The 17,108-nt window shown below is 37.2% G+C and overlaps 1 protein-coding gene across 3 annotated transcripts in view; it reads left to right on the top strand.

Annotated features, from left to right (window-relative positions):
• unc5cb (unc-5 netrin receptor Cb) overlaps positions 1 to 17,108 on the top strand; it is a 226,927-nt gene that overhangs the window by 127,876 nt on the left and 81,943 nt on the right. For all 3 annotated transcript variants that reach the window (XM_087790542.1, XM_087790540.1, XM_087790541.1), the window contains exon 3: positions 7,378 to 7,521. In XM_087790542.1, coding sequence (XP_087646668.1) covers positions 7,378 to 7,521 — 144 coding nt within the window. The remainder of the gene's footprint in view (positions 1 to 7,377; positions 7,522 to 17,108) is intronic.

Genomic DNA, 17,108 nt, shown 5'->3' with positions numbered 1-17,108 from the left:
GTGTGTGTGTGTGTGTGTGTGTGTGTGTGTGTGTGTGTGTGTGTGTGTGTGCATATGAGAGTGTGTGTGTGTGTGTGTGTGTGTGTGTGTGTGTGTGTGTGTGTGTGTGTGTGTGTGTGCATATGAGAGTGTGTGTGTGTGTGTGTGTGTGTGTGTGTGTGTGTGTGTGTGTGTGTGTGTGTGCATATGAGAGTGTGTGTGTGTGTGTGCATATGAGAGTGTGTGTGTGTGCATATGAGAGTGTGTGTGTGTGTGTGTGTGTGTGTGTGTGTGCATATGAGAGTGTGTGTGTGTGTGTGCATATGAGAGTGTGTGTGTGTGCATATGAGAGTGTGTGTGTGTGCATATGAGAGTGTGTGTGTGTGTGTGTGCATATGAGAGTGTGTGTGTGTGTGTGTACATATGAGAGTGTGTGAGTGTGTGTGTGTGCATATGAGAGTGGGTGTGTGTGTGTGTGTGCATATGAGAGTGTGTGTGTGTGCATATGAGAGTGTGTGTGTGTGCTAAAACAGGGAGGCTGTGTGAAATCAGTGAACCTGAAATAAAATGTCATGTTCATTTCTCTTTCTTTTCTGTCGCTCACTCACTTATTCAGAGCCTCATCCATACGATCTGTTCTCAAGTTTCCCGTCGACGCTCAGAAGATCAGAAACTGCTGCGTCGACAATTATTTATCAGCTGTTTCTGATTGAATATGTTTGGTGTTTTATTGTGAGGCTGAGTATTGTCAATATTATGACTGACAACATGATATGTATCACGATACAGAGTCAACTACGATATATAGTGATATATTGTAATACTGTAGTAACGATGTGTAGTATTGTCAAGTACTTGACTCTGGTGTTGTGATAGTGTAGTAACAAGGATATTAGTGTAGTATTGTCAAGTACTTGACTCCGTTGTTGTGATAGTGTAGTAACAAGTATATAAGTGTAGTATTGTCAAGTACTTGACTCTGGTGTTGTGATAGTGTAGTAACAAGTATATATGTGTAGTATTGTCAAGTACTTGACTCCGTTGTTGTGATAGTGTAGTAACAAGTATATAAGTGTAGTATTGTCAAGTACTTGACTCTGGTGTTGTGATAGTGTAGTAACAAGTATATATGTGTATTATTGTCCAGTACTTGACTCTGGAGTTGTGATAGTGTAGTAACAAGTATATAAGTGTAGTATTGTCAAGTACTTGACTCTGGTGTTGTGATAGTGTAGTAACAAGTATATATGTGTAGTATTGTCCAGTACTTGACTCTGGTGTTGTGATAGTGTAGTAACAAGTATATATATGTGTAGTATTGTCCATTACTTGACTCTGGTGTTGTGATAGTGTAGTAACAAGTATATATGTGTATTATTGTCCAGTACTTGACTCTGGTGTTGTGATAGTGTAGTAACAAGGATATATGTGTAGTATTGTCCAGTACTTGACTCTCGTGTTGTGATAGTGTAGTAACAAGTATATAAGTGTAGTATTGTCAAGTACTTGACTCTGGTGTTGTGATAGTGTAGTAACAAGTATATATGTGTACTATTGTCCAGTACTTGACTCTGGTGTTGTGATAGTGTAGTAACAAGTATATATATGTGTAGTATTGTCCATTACTTGACTCTGGTGTTGTGATAGTGTAGTAACAAGTATATATGTGTATTATTGTCCAGTACTTGACTCTGGTGTTGTGATAGTGTAGTAACAAGGATATATGTGTAGTATTGTCCAGTACTTGACTCTCGTGTTGTGATAGTGTAGTAACAAGGATTTATGTGTAGTATTGTCCAGTACTTGACTCTGGTGTTGTGATAGTATAGTAACAAGTAAATATGTGTAGTATTGTGGAGTACTTGACTCTGGTTTTGTGATAGTGTAGTAACAATTAAATATGTGTAGTATTGTCCAGTACTTGACTCTGGTGTTGTGATAGTGTAGTAACAAGTATATATGTGTAGTATTGTCCAGTAGTTGACTCTGGTGTTGTGATAGTGTAGTAACAAGGATATATGTGTAGTATTGTCCAGTACTTGACTCTGGTGTTGTGATAGTGTAGTAACAAGTATATATGTGTAGTATTGTCCAGTACTTGACTCTGGTGTTGTGATAGTGTAGTAACAAGTATATATGTGTAGTATTGTCCAGTACTTGACTCTGGTGTTGTGATAGTGTAGTAACAAGTATATATGTGTAGTATTGTCCAGTACTTGACTCTGGTGTTGTAGTATTTACAGACCACATGACTCTTGAAGTCGTAACTACTTTCATTTGTTTTCAAACCAAAATATGTCCAAACATCAGCTTTAAAAGCTGCTGGACTCACTGTATCCTCTCATCCTCAGTCATCATTCTTCCTTTAGCTTTGGGGGACATAATGACTGCTGCCATCTACTGGCCAGAAGTTTAATTGAAACACAAATATAAACAAATAGTGTGAATATTTGTATGCAAATTGTAAATAAATAATAATAAAAAAAAATGTATACACATGTGAAAAAAATAGATAAACCATAAATACGATTAATATATGAATTGAAGAAACACAAAAAAGCCATTATATTTCTCTTTAATATTGATTGGTATCATGGAAAGAATATTGCAATATTCTTTTGTATTGATTTCTTCTTACACACCTCATCAAAAGCAAATGAAAATAGACACTTGATTGGAAATTAAACAATAAAAAAAAAACTATGACAACAGAAAATTATGATTTGAAAGCCAAAAAAAACCTTTATTTAAAAGGAAATGTGATACAGCGATGATAAATATTGATGATAAAATGATGTAATATATATGTATCAATATTCACTCACTCACCTCCAGCTCTAGTTTCACTTTCTTGTAACAAAACCCAGGTTTCTGAGGATAATAAAGTCATGAGTTCAGCTGAAGTTCAGCGTCATCGAGCGTCACTGGATCAACATCCAACTCTTGGATTGAAAAAGCAGATCCAGGATCAGATACTACTTTGATTGACTGACTCATGTCGGTGACTCACAGTGACACGAGTGTTCAAAAATCATCTTGACATCACCAGCGCCCTCGTTTGTTCGGGAAACAGTGTCTGGTTCGGAGTGAAACGAGCGCCTGCTGCTGTGAAGCTCGACCCACTGCTGCTGCTTTGAAGCCGCGGACACATGATTTATTCCTCGACTGCATCATTTGGCGTCGAATCAAAGACTTGTTTCCAGCTGAGCTTCATTTGCGGTGATGAAATATTCCAAATAACTTTTTCTCTTATCTCACTCAAAAATAACTTGAAAGAAAAGACACTTTACATGTTTAAAAAAAAAAGGATCAGAGGAAGCTTTTCATTAAACTGTCAATCAAGTAGTAACTTTTGTGTGCAACATGAAGCACCTAAAAGCTGTTTTTGATGCAATAACTTGTGTTTATTCATAGAAAATCTCTTGGTATTTGATATTAATTTAAAGTCTCATGAGATATTTTTTGTTATATGTTTCCAAATAAATGTGTCTGTAGTTGCACTCGATGCTAAAATCAAGAGAAATTAATGAAAATCGTTTGTTACATGACTGTACTTTGGCTACAGTTAGCTTTACAAAGTCATTGCAAGTTTTTTTTAATGTATTTTTCTGTGGTTTTATTGGAGGTTACTGTGGTTTATAACCAAGTTACTTGAATCCCTGACGTCCTTTTATCTCTCTCTCTCTCTCTCTCTCTCTCTCTCTCTCTCTCTCTCTCTCTCTCTTACCCTCTTTTTGGCAACGTTTTGAAAAATAGTAAAAAATACTACAAGTCTAAATACTCAAAGCCGGAACGGTTAAATTTGGATTAGCTCTTCTTCAGGTGCTAAAAAATGGGTTTAATGCTTGACGTTTTCTTTTCATTAAAAACATACTACTGATACTACTATACAACTATACTACTCATATCACTCATACTACTACTGTATAGTACTATACTACTCATATTACTATACTACTATACTACTCATATTATTATACTACTATACAACTCATATTACTTTACAACTCGTGTGTATGTGGGATTTTATTGCTGGTTAAACTAAACATACACAAAGAAAATTAAAGGTTACTTTGGTGATATTTTCAAAAAGATGAACTCCCTTTCTTCAGACTCTCACCTGACGCCTCCGTAGATACGTAGCATTGATATGCTAGTTTTTATCCAAGTGTCGTACACAAAGAAGAACATACTCAAAGGCAGTTCAGTGAAATAGCGATTAGCTCTTCTTCAGGTGCTGAATAGTCTTTTTCTTTCCTACGTTCCTTTACTGCTTCAACTAGTTTCTTTGAATTTAGATTAGTACTTTTTCCTATAAAAAAAATGAAATTTTTAAATGGAAATAAGAAGAAGTTGAATAAAATATCTTGTGTTTAGTAAAATCTTTTATTCGGAACAATTATATAAAATGGCTACAAGGTGTTGCTAAGTTGATCTGATGTTTGGTGTTATATTTTAAAATGAGCTACTTTTTTTTTTTTACACAAATTGTGTTTTTAGCTAGTTTTGAATTCATAAGACCAACTCCCTTTCTTCAGACTCTCAGCCGAAGCCATTCCTTCATAGACAACTTTATTTCTAATGGGTCATAAAAGGAGTGATTTTCTTCTTTTTTCTCTAAAAAGTTTTCCTTGAGGCTCTTAAACTAAATACTACTATATAGGAGCTTAAAATTGCCAAAAAATAAATGTAGATTTTCTTCATTAAAGGTGTTTAGATGTTTAAATTGTGTCAAACCATAGTATAGTGAAGACAGGGTTGAACCTAATGAAGTGCGAAGGACGAGCTCACTCTAGGAACGATGACATCATGGCAGGTCATCACTAAATCATCACTAAATCATCACTAAATCACCACTAAATCATCACTAAATCATCACTAAATCATCACTAAATCATCACTAAATCACACCAGATTACTGGGAAACGACGTCTGTTTTCACTCCAGTGACAAACAACAACATCTCGCTTCTCTCTCGTGGGGGAAAAAAAAAGCTTTGGCTGGAAATATTTCTTAGTGGCACAAAAGGGTCTTTTTGAAAAATCTGGGCATAAATTAAACGTCAAAAATCCCCCGGAACATTACAGCTGAGTAGGTGAGCAGGACAGTTCCAGGAAAAATAGCATCGAGCTCTCGACGTCCACAGTTAATAGAGCAGCTCTGAGGAAACCAGTGGCAGAGAGACTTTATATGAGGAGGAGAGTTAGTTTGTGTGCTGCAGGAGTGTGTCGCCTATGGATGTGGTTTAGAATATAAAACGTGTCTTATTATTATTATTAGTATTACTCTATTATTATTATTATTATTATTATTATTAGTATTACTCTCTTATTATTATTATTATTATTATTATTAGTATTACTCTCTTATTATTATAATTATTATTACTCTCTTATTATTATTATTATTATTACTCTCTTATTATTATTATTATTACTCTCTTATTATTATTATTATTATTATTATTACTCTCTTATTATTATTATTATTACTCTCTTATTATTATTATTATTATTATTATTACTCTCTTATTATTATTATTATTACTCTCTTATTATTATTATTATTATTATTATTACTCTCTTATTATTATTATTATTATTACTCTCTTATTATTATTATTATTACTCTCTTATTATTATTATTATTATTATTATTATTATTATTATTACTCTCTTCGTCTTCTTCTTCTTATTACTCTCTTATAATTATTATTATTATTATTATTATTATTATTATTATTATTACTCTCTTCGTCTTCTTCTTATTATTATTATTATTATTACTCTATTATTATAATTATTATTATTACTCTCTTATTATTATTATTATTATTATTATTATTATTATTATTATTATAATTATTATTATTACTCTCTTATTATTATTATTATTATTATTATTATTACTCTCTTATTATTATTACTCTCTTATTATTAATAATGGTCTTCATGAGTGAACAAGATAACATCAGACAAATACAATCTCACGTACTATGGGGTTTATACACACAAAAAACGCGCTTAGACACTTTTTAGGTCAAAGTCCATATGTATCAATACAACAACAACACACACACACTGATGATACAATATAGTCACACATCACAACAACACACACTGATGATACAATAGAGTCACACATCACAACAGCACACACACTGATGATACAATAGAGTCACACATCACAACAACACACACACACTGATGATACAATAGAGTCACACATCACAACAACAACAACAACACACACACTGATGACACAATAGAGTCACACATCACAACAACACACACACACTGATGATACAATAGATTCACACATCACAACAACACACACACACTGATGATACAATAGAGTCACACATCACAACAACACACACTGATGATACAATAGAGTCACACATCACAACAACACACACACACTGATGATACAATAGAGTCACACATCACAACAACACACACACTGATGATACAATAGAGTCACACATCACAACAACACGCACACTGATGATACAATAGAGTCACACATCACAACAACACACACACACTGATGATACAATAGAGTCACACATCACAACAACACACACTGATGATACAATATAGTCACACATCACAACAACAACACACACACTGATGATACAATAGAGTCACACATCACAACAACAACAACAACACACACACTGATGACACAATAGAGTCACACATCACAACAACACACACACTGATGATACAATAGAGTCAAACATCACAACAACACACACACACTGATGATACAATAGAGTCACACATCACAACAACACACACACTGATGATACAATAGAGTCACACATCACAACAACACACACACTGATGACACAATAGAGTCACACATCACAACAACACACACACTGATGATACAATAGAGTCAAACATCACAACAACACACACACACTGATGATACAATAGAGTCACACATCACAACAACACACACACACTGATGATACAATAGAGTCAAACATCACAACAACACACACACACTGATGATACAATAGAGTCACACATCACAACAACACACACACACTGATGATACAATAGAGTCAAACATCACAACAACACACATACATAGAATCTAGAGTCTATTGAAGTCACAGCAGCTTCAACGTTCATGATCATCTGAGGCATTTGTTGTTCTCGCTCCTGCACCGGACGAGCAGGAATCCAAGAGTTAGCAAACAGGATGGTCTGAGCTCCTCCAGCAGCTCTGGCGTCCCAGACACACACACACATGATGATGGTGATGATGGTGATGATGATGGTGATGATGATGATGATGATGATGATGATGATGATGCTGCTTCTGATGAACTGGATCAGAGTGTGTGTGGTTCTGGTCTCAATGACTCTCTCTCTCCTCCTGCAGGCCTGGTGGTGCGAGAAGCCAGCATCGAGATCACGCGGCAGCAGGTGGAGGAGCTGTTCGGACCAGAGGACTTCTGGTGTCAGTGCGTGGCCTGGAGCTCGGCCGGGACCACCAAGAGCAGGAAGGCCCACGTACGCATCGCCTGTGAGTCTTCGTCTCTAGATCTGCTATGAAACCTTAGAGTCTCACGCACTCGAGCGTCACAGATTTATAGATCCTGGAGTTGAAGAGCATAAAGACTTTACTATCTCAGGAGCAGAGAGTCGCATGAACTTGATAGAAGTGGATCAACACACACACACAAACACACACACACAAACACACACACACACTCACATTCACATGCACACACACACACACACTCACACTCACATGCACACACATATGCACACACACACACAAACACACACTCACACAAGTGTGTGTGCACACAAACATGCACACGCACTTACATGCACACACACACAAAAAAACCTGCACACACACGCTCTCTCACACATTCACACACACACTCTCACACATGCACACACATTCCTACTCACACATACAAACACAGATACACACACACACTCACATGCACGCAAACATTCTCACATGCACACACACTTACATGCACACACACACAAACAAACCTACATACACCTACACACGCACACTCAGCTCTCTCACACATTCACACAAACAAACCTACACACACCTGCACACGCACACACCTACACACGCACACACACGCTCTCTCACACATGCACACACACAAACAAACCTACACACACCTGCACACGCGCACACCTACACACACACACGCTCTCTCACACATGCACACACACAAACAAACCTACACACACCTGCACACCTACACACACACACACGCTCTCTCACACATGCACACACACAAACAAACCTATACACATCCGCCCACGCCCACACCTACACACACACTCTCTCACACATGCACACACACTCCTACTCTCACATACAAACACAGATACTCTGTCAGACACACACAAACACACGCACACAACCGCATACTACTACATGAACACGCATACACGCACCTACACACTCTCTCACACACACTCTTAAACCAAACACCTGCAGAAGAAAACAACAAAACACACTTGTGCACACACACACACACACCTAGAGGCACATGCACACACAAACACACGCACGCACTCGCACATTCTCTATCACACACACACTCTCACACACTCTCACATTAACCAATTAAGAACCAGAATTTAAAATGATCCTGAAAGAAACTGGCAGCCAGTGAAGAGTTTGAAGGAGAAATGTGAGTTCTTCTACTAGAGCAGCCAGTGAAGAGTTTGAAGGAGAAATGTGAGTTCTTCTACTAGAGCAGCCAGTGAAGAGTTTGAAGGAGAAATGTGAGTTCTTCTACTAGAGCAGCCAGTGAAGAGTTTGAAGGAGAAATGTGAGTTCTTCTACTAGAGCGGCCAGTGAAGAGTTTGAAGGAGAAATGTGAGTTCTTCTACTAGAGCAGCCAGTGAAGAGTTTGAAGGAGAAATGTGAGTTCTTCTACTAGAGCAGCCAGTGAAGAGTTTAAAGGAGAAATGTGAGTTCTTCTACTAGAGCAGCCAGTGAAGAGTTTGAAGGAGAAATGTGAGTTCTTCTACTAGAGCGGCCAGTGAAGAGTTTGAAGGAGAAATGTGAGTTCTTCTACTAGAGCAGCCAGTGAAGAGTTTGAAGGAGAAATGTGAGTTCTTCTACTAGAGCAGCCAGTGAAGAGTTTAAAGGAGAAATGTGAGTTCTTCTACTAGGGCAGCCAGTGAAGAGTTTGAAGGAGAAATGTGAGTTCTTCTACTAGAGCGGCCAGTGAAGAGTTTGAAGGAGAAATGTGAGTTCTTCTACTAGAGCGGCTCAGAATTCTGGCTGCAGAGTTGAGTATGAACTGCAGGTGAGACACATCCTTGTACCTGTCGTACTGTAATTCCTCTGTAATTGTTTAATTCAGCTTCGACAATAATAGATCCTTGCGTCGTCCAACCTTAACGAAGTCGTCCAGTCACGAACTATCGTCTTTCTCCGATAGAGTCGACATCCGACTCGTTTCGAACGTCAACTCTCCCTCTCTTGTCGTTCTTCACCTCCTTTCATCTGCCATCCTTCTCGTCTGAGCGGCGTCCGACTGTGTTCGCCTGCATCAGCGCATTAACTCCCTTCAAACAGCGCCGGCGCTTCCCATTACTCCTCCCGGTGGATCCGGAGAACGGGAATCACGGCGCTCGGCCTCCCGCTGCGTCGCTTTCCTGCTGCTCCACCTCCTTCTAATCACCCGTGATGAGCAGCACTCACCCGGGCCCCGGACCCTCTCCTCCTCCCATTAGCTCCTGCTGAACGGATTAGCTCCTCCGTCTTCATGCTCCACACCAGAGTCTTGTCAGAGACCAGACTACGTTTCTGCTCAACGCTGAGAAGACTTGTTTTCTTCTCCTTTCATCTGCACACATGCAGCTGTAATCCTCCTTCTGTGGTGATGATGACATCAGTTCTTTTACCACATGTTTGTATTTACACGCTAAACACTTACAGCACATTTGGTTTTGTAGCGTGTTCAGTTGTTACCCTAAACATCAACTAGTATCAACTCTGGTGTCATTAAACATCAACTAGTATCAACTCTGGTGTTATTAGACATCAACTAGTATCAACTCTGGTGTCATTAAACATCAACTAGTATCAACTCTGGTGTCATTAAACATCAACTAGTATCAACTCTGGTGTCATTAAACATCAACTAGTATCGACTCTGGTGTCATTAAACATCAACTAGTATCAACTCTGGTGTCATTAAACATCAACTAGTATCAACTCTGGTGTCATTAAACATCAACTATTATCAACTCTGGTGTCATTAAACGTCAACTAGTATCAACTCTGGTGTCATTAAACATCAACTAGTATCAACTCTGGTATCTTTAAACATCAACTAGTATCAACTCTGGTGTCATTAAACATCAACTAGTATCAACTCTGGTGTCATCAAACATCAACTAGTTCCAACTCTGGTGTCATTAAACATCAACTAGTATCAACTCTGGTGTCATTAAACATCAACTAGTATCAACTCTGGTGTCATTAAACATCAACTAGTATCAACTCTGGTGTCATTAAACATCAACTAGTATCAACTCTGGTGTCATTAAACATCAACTAGTATCAACTCTGGTGTCATTAAACATCAACTAGTATCAACTCTGGTGTCATTAAACATCAACTAGTATCAACTCTGGTGTCATTAAACATCAACTAGTATCAACTCTGGTGTCATTAAACATCAACTAGTATCAACTCTGGTGTCATTAAACATCAACTAGTATCTACTCTGGTGTTATTAGACATCAACTAGTATCAACTCTGGTGTCATTAAACATCAACTAGTATCAACTCTGGTGTTATTAGACATCAACTAGTATCAACTCTGGTGTCATTAAACATCAACTAGTACTAACTCTGGTGTCATTAAACATCAACTAGTATCAACTCTGGTGTCATTAAACATCAACTAGTATCAACTCTGGTGTTATTAGACATCAACTAGTATCAACTCTGGTGTTATTAGACATCAACTAGTATCAACTCTGGTGTCATTAAACATCAACTAGTACTAACTCTGGTGTCATTAAACATCAACTAGTATCAACTCTGGTGTCATTAAACATCAACTTGTATCAACTCTGGTGTTATTAGACATCAACTAGTATCAACTCTGGTGTCATTAAACATCAACTAGTATCAACTCTGGTGTCATTAAACATCAACTATTATCAACTCTGGTGTCATTAAACGTCAACTAGTATCAACTCTGGTGTCATTAAACATCAACTAGTATCAACTCTGGTGTCATTAAACATCAACTAGTATCAACTCTGGTGTCATCAAACATCAACTAGTTCCAACTCTGGTGTCATTAAACATCAACTAGTACTAACTCTGGTGTCATTAAACATCAACTAGTATCAACTCTGGTGTCATTAAACATCAACTAGTATCAACTCTGGTGTTATTAGACATCAACTAGTATCAACTCTGGTGTCATTAAACATCAACTAGTATCAACTCTGGTGTCATTAAACATCAACTAGTATCAACTCTGGTGTCATAAACATCAACTAGTATCAACTCTGGTGTCATTAAACATCAACTAGTAACAACTCTGGTGTCATTAAACATCAACTAGTAACAACTCTGGTGTCATTAAATATCAACTAGTATCAACTCTGGTGTCATTAAACATCAACTACTAACAACTCTAGTGTCATTAAACATCAACTAGTATCAACTCTGGTGTCATTAAACATCAACTAGTAACAACTCTGGTGTCATTAAATATCAACTAGTATCAACTCTGGTGTCATTAAACATCAACTACTAACAACTCTGGTGTCATTAAACATCAACTAGTATCAACTCTGGTGTTATTAGACATAAACTAGTATCGACTCTGGTGTCATTAAACATCAACTAGTATCAACTCTGGTGTCATTAAACATCAACTAGTATCAACTCTGGTGTCATTAAACATCAACTAGTATCAACTCTGGTGTTATTAGACATCAACTAGTATCAACTCTGGTGTCATTAAACGTCAACTAGTATCAACTCTGGTGTCATTAAACGTCAACTAGTATCAACTCTGGTGTCATTAAACATCAACTAGTATCAACTCTGGTGTCATTAAACATCAACTAGTCTCAACTCTGGTGTCATTAAACATCAGCTATTATCAACTCTGGTGTCATTAAACATCAACTAGTATCAACTCTGGTGTCATTAAGCATCAACTAGTATCAACTCTGGTGTCATTAAAAATCAACTAGTATCAACTCTGGTGTCATTAAACGTCAACTAGTATCAACTCTGGTGTCATTAAACATCAACTAGTATCAACTCTGGTGTCATTAAACATCAACTAGTATCAACTCTGGTGTCATTAAACATCAACTAGTATCAACTCTGGTGTCATTAAACATCAACTAGTATCAACTCTGGTGTCATTAAACATCAACTAGTATCAACTCTGGTGTCATTAAACATCAACTAGTATCAACTCTGGTGTCATTAAACATCAACTAGTATCAACTCTGGTGTCATTAAACATCAACTAGTATCAACTCTGGTGTCATTAAACATCAACTAGTATCAACTCTGGTGTCATTAAACGTCAACTAGTATCAACTCTGGTGTCATTAAACATCAACTAGTATCAACTCTGGTGTCATTAAACATCAACTAGTATCAACTCTGGTGTTATTAGACATCAACTAGTATCAACTCTGGTGTCTTTAAACATCAACTAGTATCAACTCTGGTGTCATTAAACGTCAACTAGTATCAACTCTGGTGTCATTAAACATCAACTAGTATCAACTCTGGTGTCATTAAACATCAACTAGTATCAACTGTGGTGTCATTAAACATCAACTAGTATCAACTCTGGTGTCATTAAACATCAACTAGTATCAACTCTGGTGTCATTAAACATCAACTAGTATCAACTCTGGTGTCATTAAACATCAACTAGTATCAACTCTGGTGTCATTAAACATCATCTAGTATCAACTCTGGTGTCATTAAACATAAACTAGTATCAACTCTGGTGTCATTAAACATATACTAGTATCGACTCTGGTGTCATTAAACATCAACTAGTATCAACTCTGGTGTCATTAAACATCAACTAGTATGAACTCTGGTGTTATTAGACATCAACTAGTATCAACTCTGGTGTCATTAAACATCAACTAGTATCAACTCTGGTGTCATTAAACATCAACTAGTATCAACTCTGGTGTCATTAAACATCAACTAGTATCAACTCTGGTGTCATTAAACATCAACTAGTATCAACTCTGGTGTCATTAAACATCAACTAGTATCAACTCTGGTGTCATTAAACATCAACTAGTATCAACTCTGGTGTCATTAAACATCAACTAGTATCAACTCTGGTGTCATTAAACATCAACTAGTATCAACTCTGGTGTCATTAAACATCAACTAGTATCAACTCTGGTGTCATTAAACATCAACTAGTATCAACTCTGGTGTCATTAAACGTCAACTAGTATCAACTCTGGTGTCATTAAACATCAACTAGTATCAACTCTGGTGTCATTAAACATCAACTAGTATCAACTCTGGTGTTATTAGACATCAACTAGTATCAACTCTGGTGTCTTTAAACATCAACTAGTATCAACTCTGGTGTCATTAAACGTCAACTAGTATCAACTCTGGTGTCATTAAACATCAACTAGTATCAACTCTGGTGTCATTAAACATCAACTAGTATCAACTGTGGTGTCATTAAACATCAACTAGTATCAACTCTGGTGTCATTAAACATCAACTAGTATCAACTCTGGTGTCATTAAACATCAACTAGTATCAACTCTGGTGTCATTAAACATCAACTAGTATCAACTCTGGTGTCATTAAACATCATCTAGTATCAACTCTGGTGTCATTAAACATAAACTAGTATCAACTCTGGTGTCATTAAACATATACTAGTATCGACTCTGGTGTCATTAAACATCAACTAGTATCAACTCTGGTGTCATTAAACATCAACTAGTATGAACTCTGGTGTTATTAGACATCAACTAGTATCAACTCTGGTGTCATTAAACATCAACTAGTATCAACTCTGGTGTCATTAAACGTCAACTAGTATCAACTCTGGTGTCATTAAACATCAACTAGTATCAACTCTGGTGTCATTAAACGTCAACTAGTATCAACTCTGGTGTCATTAAACATCAACTAGTATCAACTCTGGTGTCATTAAACATCAACTAGTATCAACTCTGGTGTCATTAAACATCAACTAGTATCAACTCTGATGTTATTAAACATCAACTAGTATCAACTCTGGTGTCATTAAGCATCAACTAGTATCAACTCTGGTGTCGTTAAACATCAACTAGTATCAACTCTGGTGTCATTAAACATCAACTAGTATCAACTCTGGTGTCATTAAGCATCAACTAGTATCAACTCTGGTGTCATTAAACATCAACTAGTATCAACTCTGGTGTCATTAAACATCAACTAGTATCAACTCTGGTGTCATTAAACATCAACTAGTATCAACTCTGGTGTCATTAAACATCAAATAGTATCAACTCTGGTGTCATGTAGTGAATGTTCTTCAAGATGCAGTAAATTCCTCATCATGACCATGTTTTATAATTTTTAATTATATTAATACTATTATAAATAATAATACTAGATAATAATAATAATAATTACTAGATTGTCATTCGTTCCAGATGCTCCTGCTTGACTCATCCTTCAAAAGATTTATGGATCCAGATGGCAATCTTGAATTTAACCATCTGCTACTTTTCATGTACACTTTCTGAAAAAAAGGTTTTGCATCCTTTTGTGAAAACGTACGAGTTAAAATGACGACGTGTCGGTTCGAATCGCACGAGTTCATCCGAGGTAAGCGCTGGTCACGTGTTCCCGAGGATACGATGGTTGAAATCCCGCAGGAATGCTGACTCAGCTGGTCGCGCACCAGGTCCCACGAGTCGTAAAGAAGAAAAAAAACCTTCTTCTCAAACTAACCGTCTGTGACCAACACTCTGGTGAATACAGTTATTTTACATGTTGAAGACCAGTGTAGAACCTTCTGAAAAACACAACAAACGGGTGTCGGAGCCAGAACCTGCAAAGTTAAAGTGATACCTCGAGAGTCGGGTCCAGAACCACCGAGTGTTGAAAACATTCCAGACGCTCGGCCTCACCAGGACTCGCATCTTCACGCGAGGAAAAGCAAATGACGTTCATTGGATTGGACTGGATTGGATTATAATTCTTCAGGGGCCACATTCAATGTTCTTAGGGGCCGTCAAGCAAAAAGAAAGACGGGAATATCCCTAGTAAAAAGTTCATTTAAAGAGGGGTGGGCAATTATAATTCTTAAGGGGCCACATTCAATGTTTTAAGGGGCCGTCAAGCAAAAAGAAAGACGAGAAAATCCCCCCCCAAAAAAGGACATTCGTCATTAGGCCTTGACTTTTATTAAGCTAAATAAAATAACGCAACTTTATTCTTGGATATATAGAGTTTTTTTCAAAACATTTCTTCAACTAACTTTTAAAAAATATTTTGAGGGATTAATATATACTCAAATATTACACACAAAAAGGAGGGGAAAAGTAAATTGTAAAATTGAAAATGTAAATGAATAATAGATACAAAATAAACTTTTAAGTGCATTAGAATCATTTACCGTATTTTCCGGACTATAAGTGTCTTTACCACATTATTAGCGGTATATCATTTCACATGTTATTTTCACACTAAAGCACAAGAGGGCACTCTAGGCCTGTGTTGATAGTTATAGGCCAGTTCAACGTAACGTACAATTATTCTGTTGTTGCCTCTATTTTTATTTTAAATTGTCTTTCAAGATCACATGTCTGTTCTTGGTGTTGGATTTTATCAAATAAATTTCCCCAAAAAAGCGACTTATACTCAAGTGCGACTTATATATGTTTTTTCCTTCTTTATTATGCATTTTATGTCTGGAGCGACTTGTACTTATAGTCCGGAAAATACGGTACTCAAATATTACACACAGAAGGAGGGGAAAGAGTAAATAAGTGAAAATGTAAATGAATAATTAATACACTTTTTAGTGGATTAGAACCATTTATACACGATTATACTTTGACATAACAAGGGCCGCATAAATACAGTCACACTTTACCCAGGTCTGGTGTAGAAGAAGAAGCTGCTTCTCCTGACGCGCCGAGACTTCCATCCGAACCAGGATCCGTCTCCACGCTGAAGTCCTGACAGTCGATCCGCTCCTGCGTCTTCAGATACCAAAAGAAAAAAAAACAGTTTCTCTTTCATCTCGAAGCCAAAACACCAAACAAGTACATCCCAAAATATCATTTTCTCACCCGTGCGCTCACGGTACACGTTACCCCGCAGACCTGCTCAGGGTCGACGGTTTAATGCTTGATTTCGTAGCAATAAAAGGAGTCAATCTCCCCAAAATGAATCGACTGCAGGTGTTCTCGGCTCCTCCGGGGAGGAGGCGGGATTCTATTCCGGTACCGACGCGTCTAATTAGGGATTTGGAACACTTTGCTAATCAGTTCACTTTCAGTTAACTTTCACTTCAAGAAGCTGCTTTCAAAACGTCTCTCCTCCTGGTTATGTCCCTCGTTTAGGGATTCAAACCTCCATCTATCAAACCTGTCCTTGAAATGTGATGGATTTGTTTTTTCAATGTGCTAATGCTAATGCTAATGCTAACAGCCACAGCGAAACCACTGGGAGACTATTTATATACCACCAAGGATATCAGTGCCATTATTGACATGATGTTGTTTTTTTAATTAACCCTTGTTTTGTCTCAGGGTCAAGTTGACCCAAAGGCCAGAAAACAAATGTGTTTGTGGTATTCCTTGTGTTTTCTCCGGATCAAGGTGAACAACCGCTACCACTGCATATGTATTTATGGAAGCCAGGGAGGTCGTTGACGTTGAACCAGAGACAACACAAGGGGTACCACAAATACATTTGTTTTCTGGCCTTTCGTTTACCTTGACCCAGAGGTAACACAAGGGTTTGTTTTTTTCCTGTAATAATTCAATTCAAGAATTCAACTTCTTTAAAAATGTTTTGGATTTTTTTAAAAAGGCTAAATATTTTGTAAATTAAATGTTGTACATAGTTTCATA

Source organism: Callionymus lyra, chromosome 5 (genome assembly GCF_982586985.1).
Source record: "Callionymus lyra chromosome 5, fCalLyr1.hap1.1, whole genome shotgun sequence".
Classification (NCBI taxonomy): domain Eukaryota; kingdom Metazoa; phylum Chordata; class Actinopteri; order Syngnathiformes; family Callionymidae; genus Callionymus; species Callionymus lyra.
This window is presented reverse-complemented; position numbering and strand designations above follow the sequence as displayed.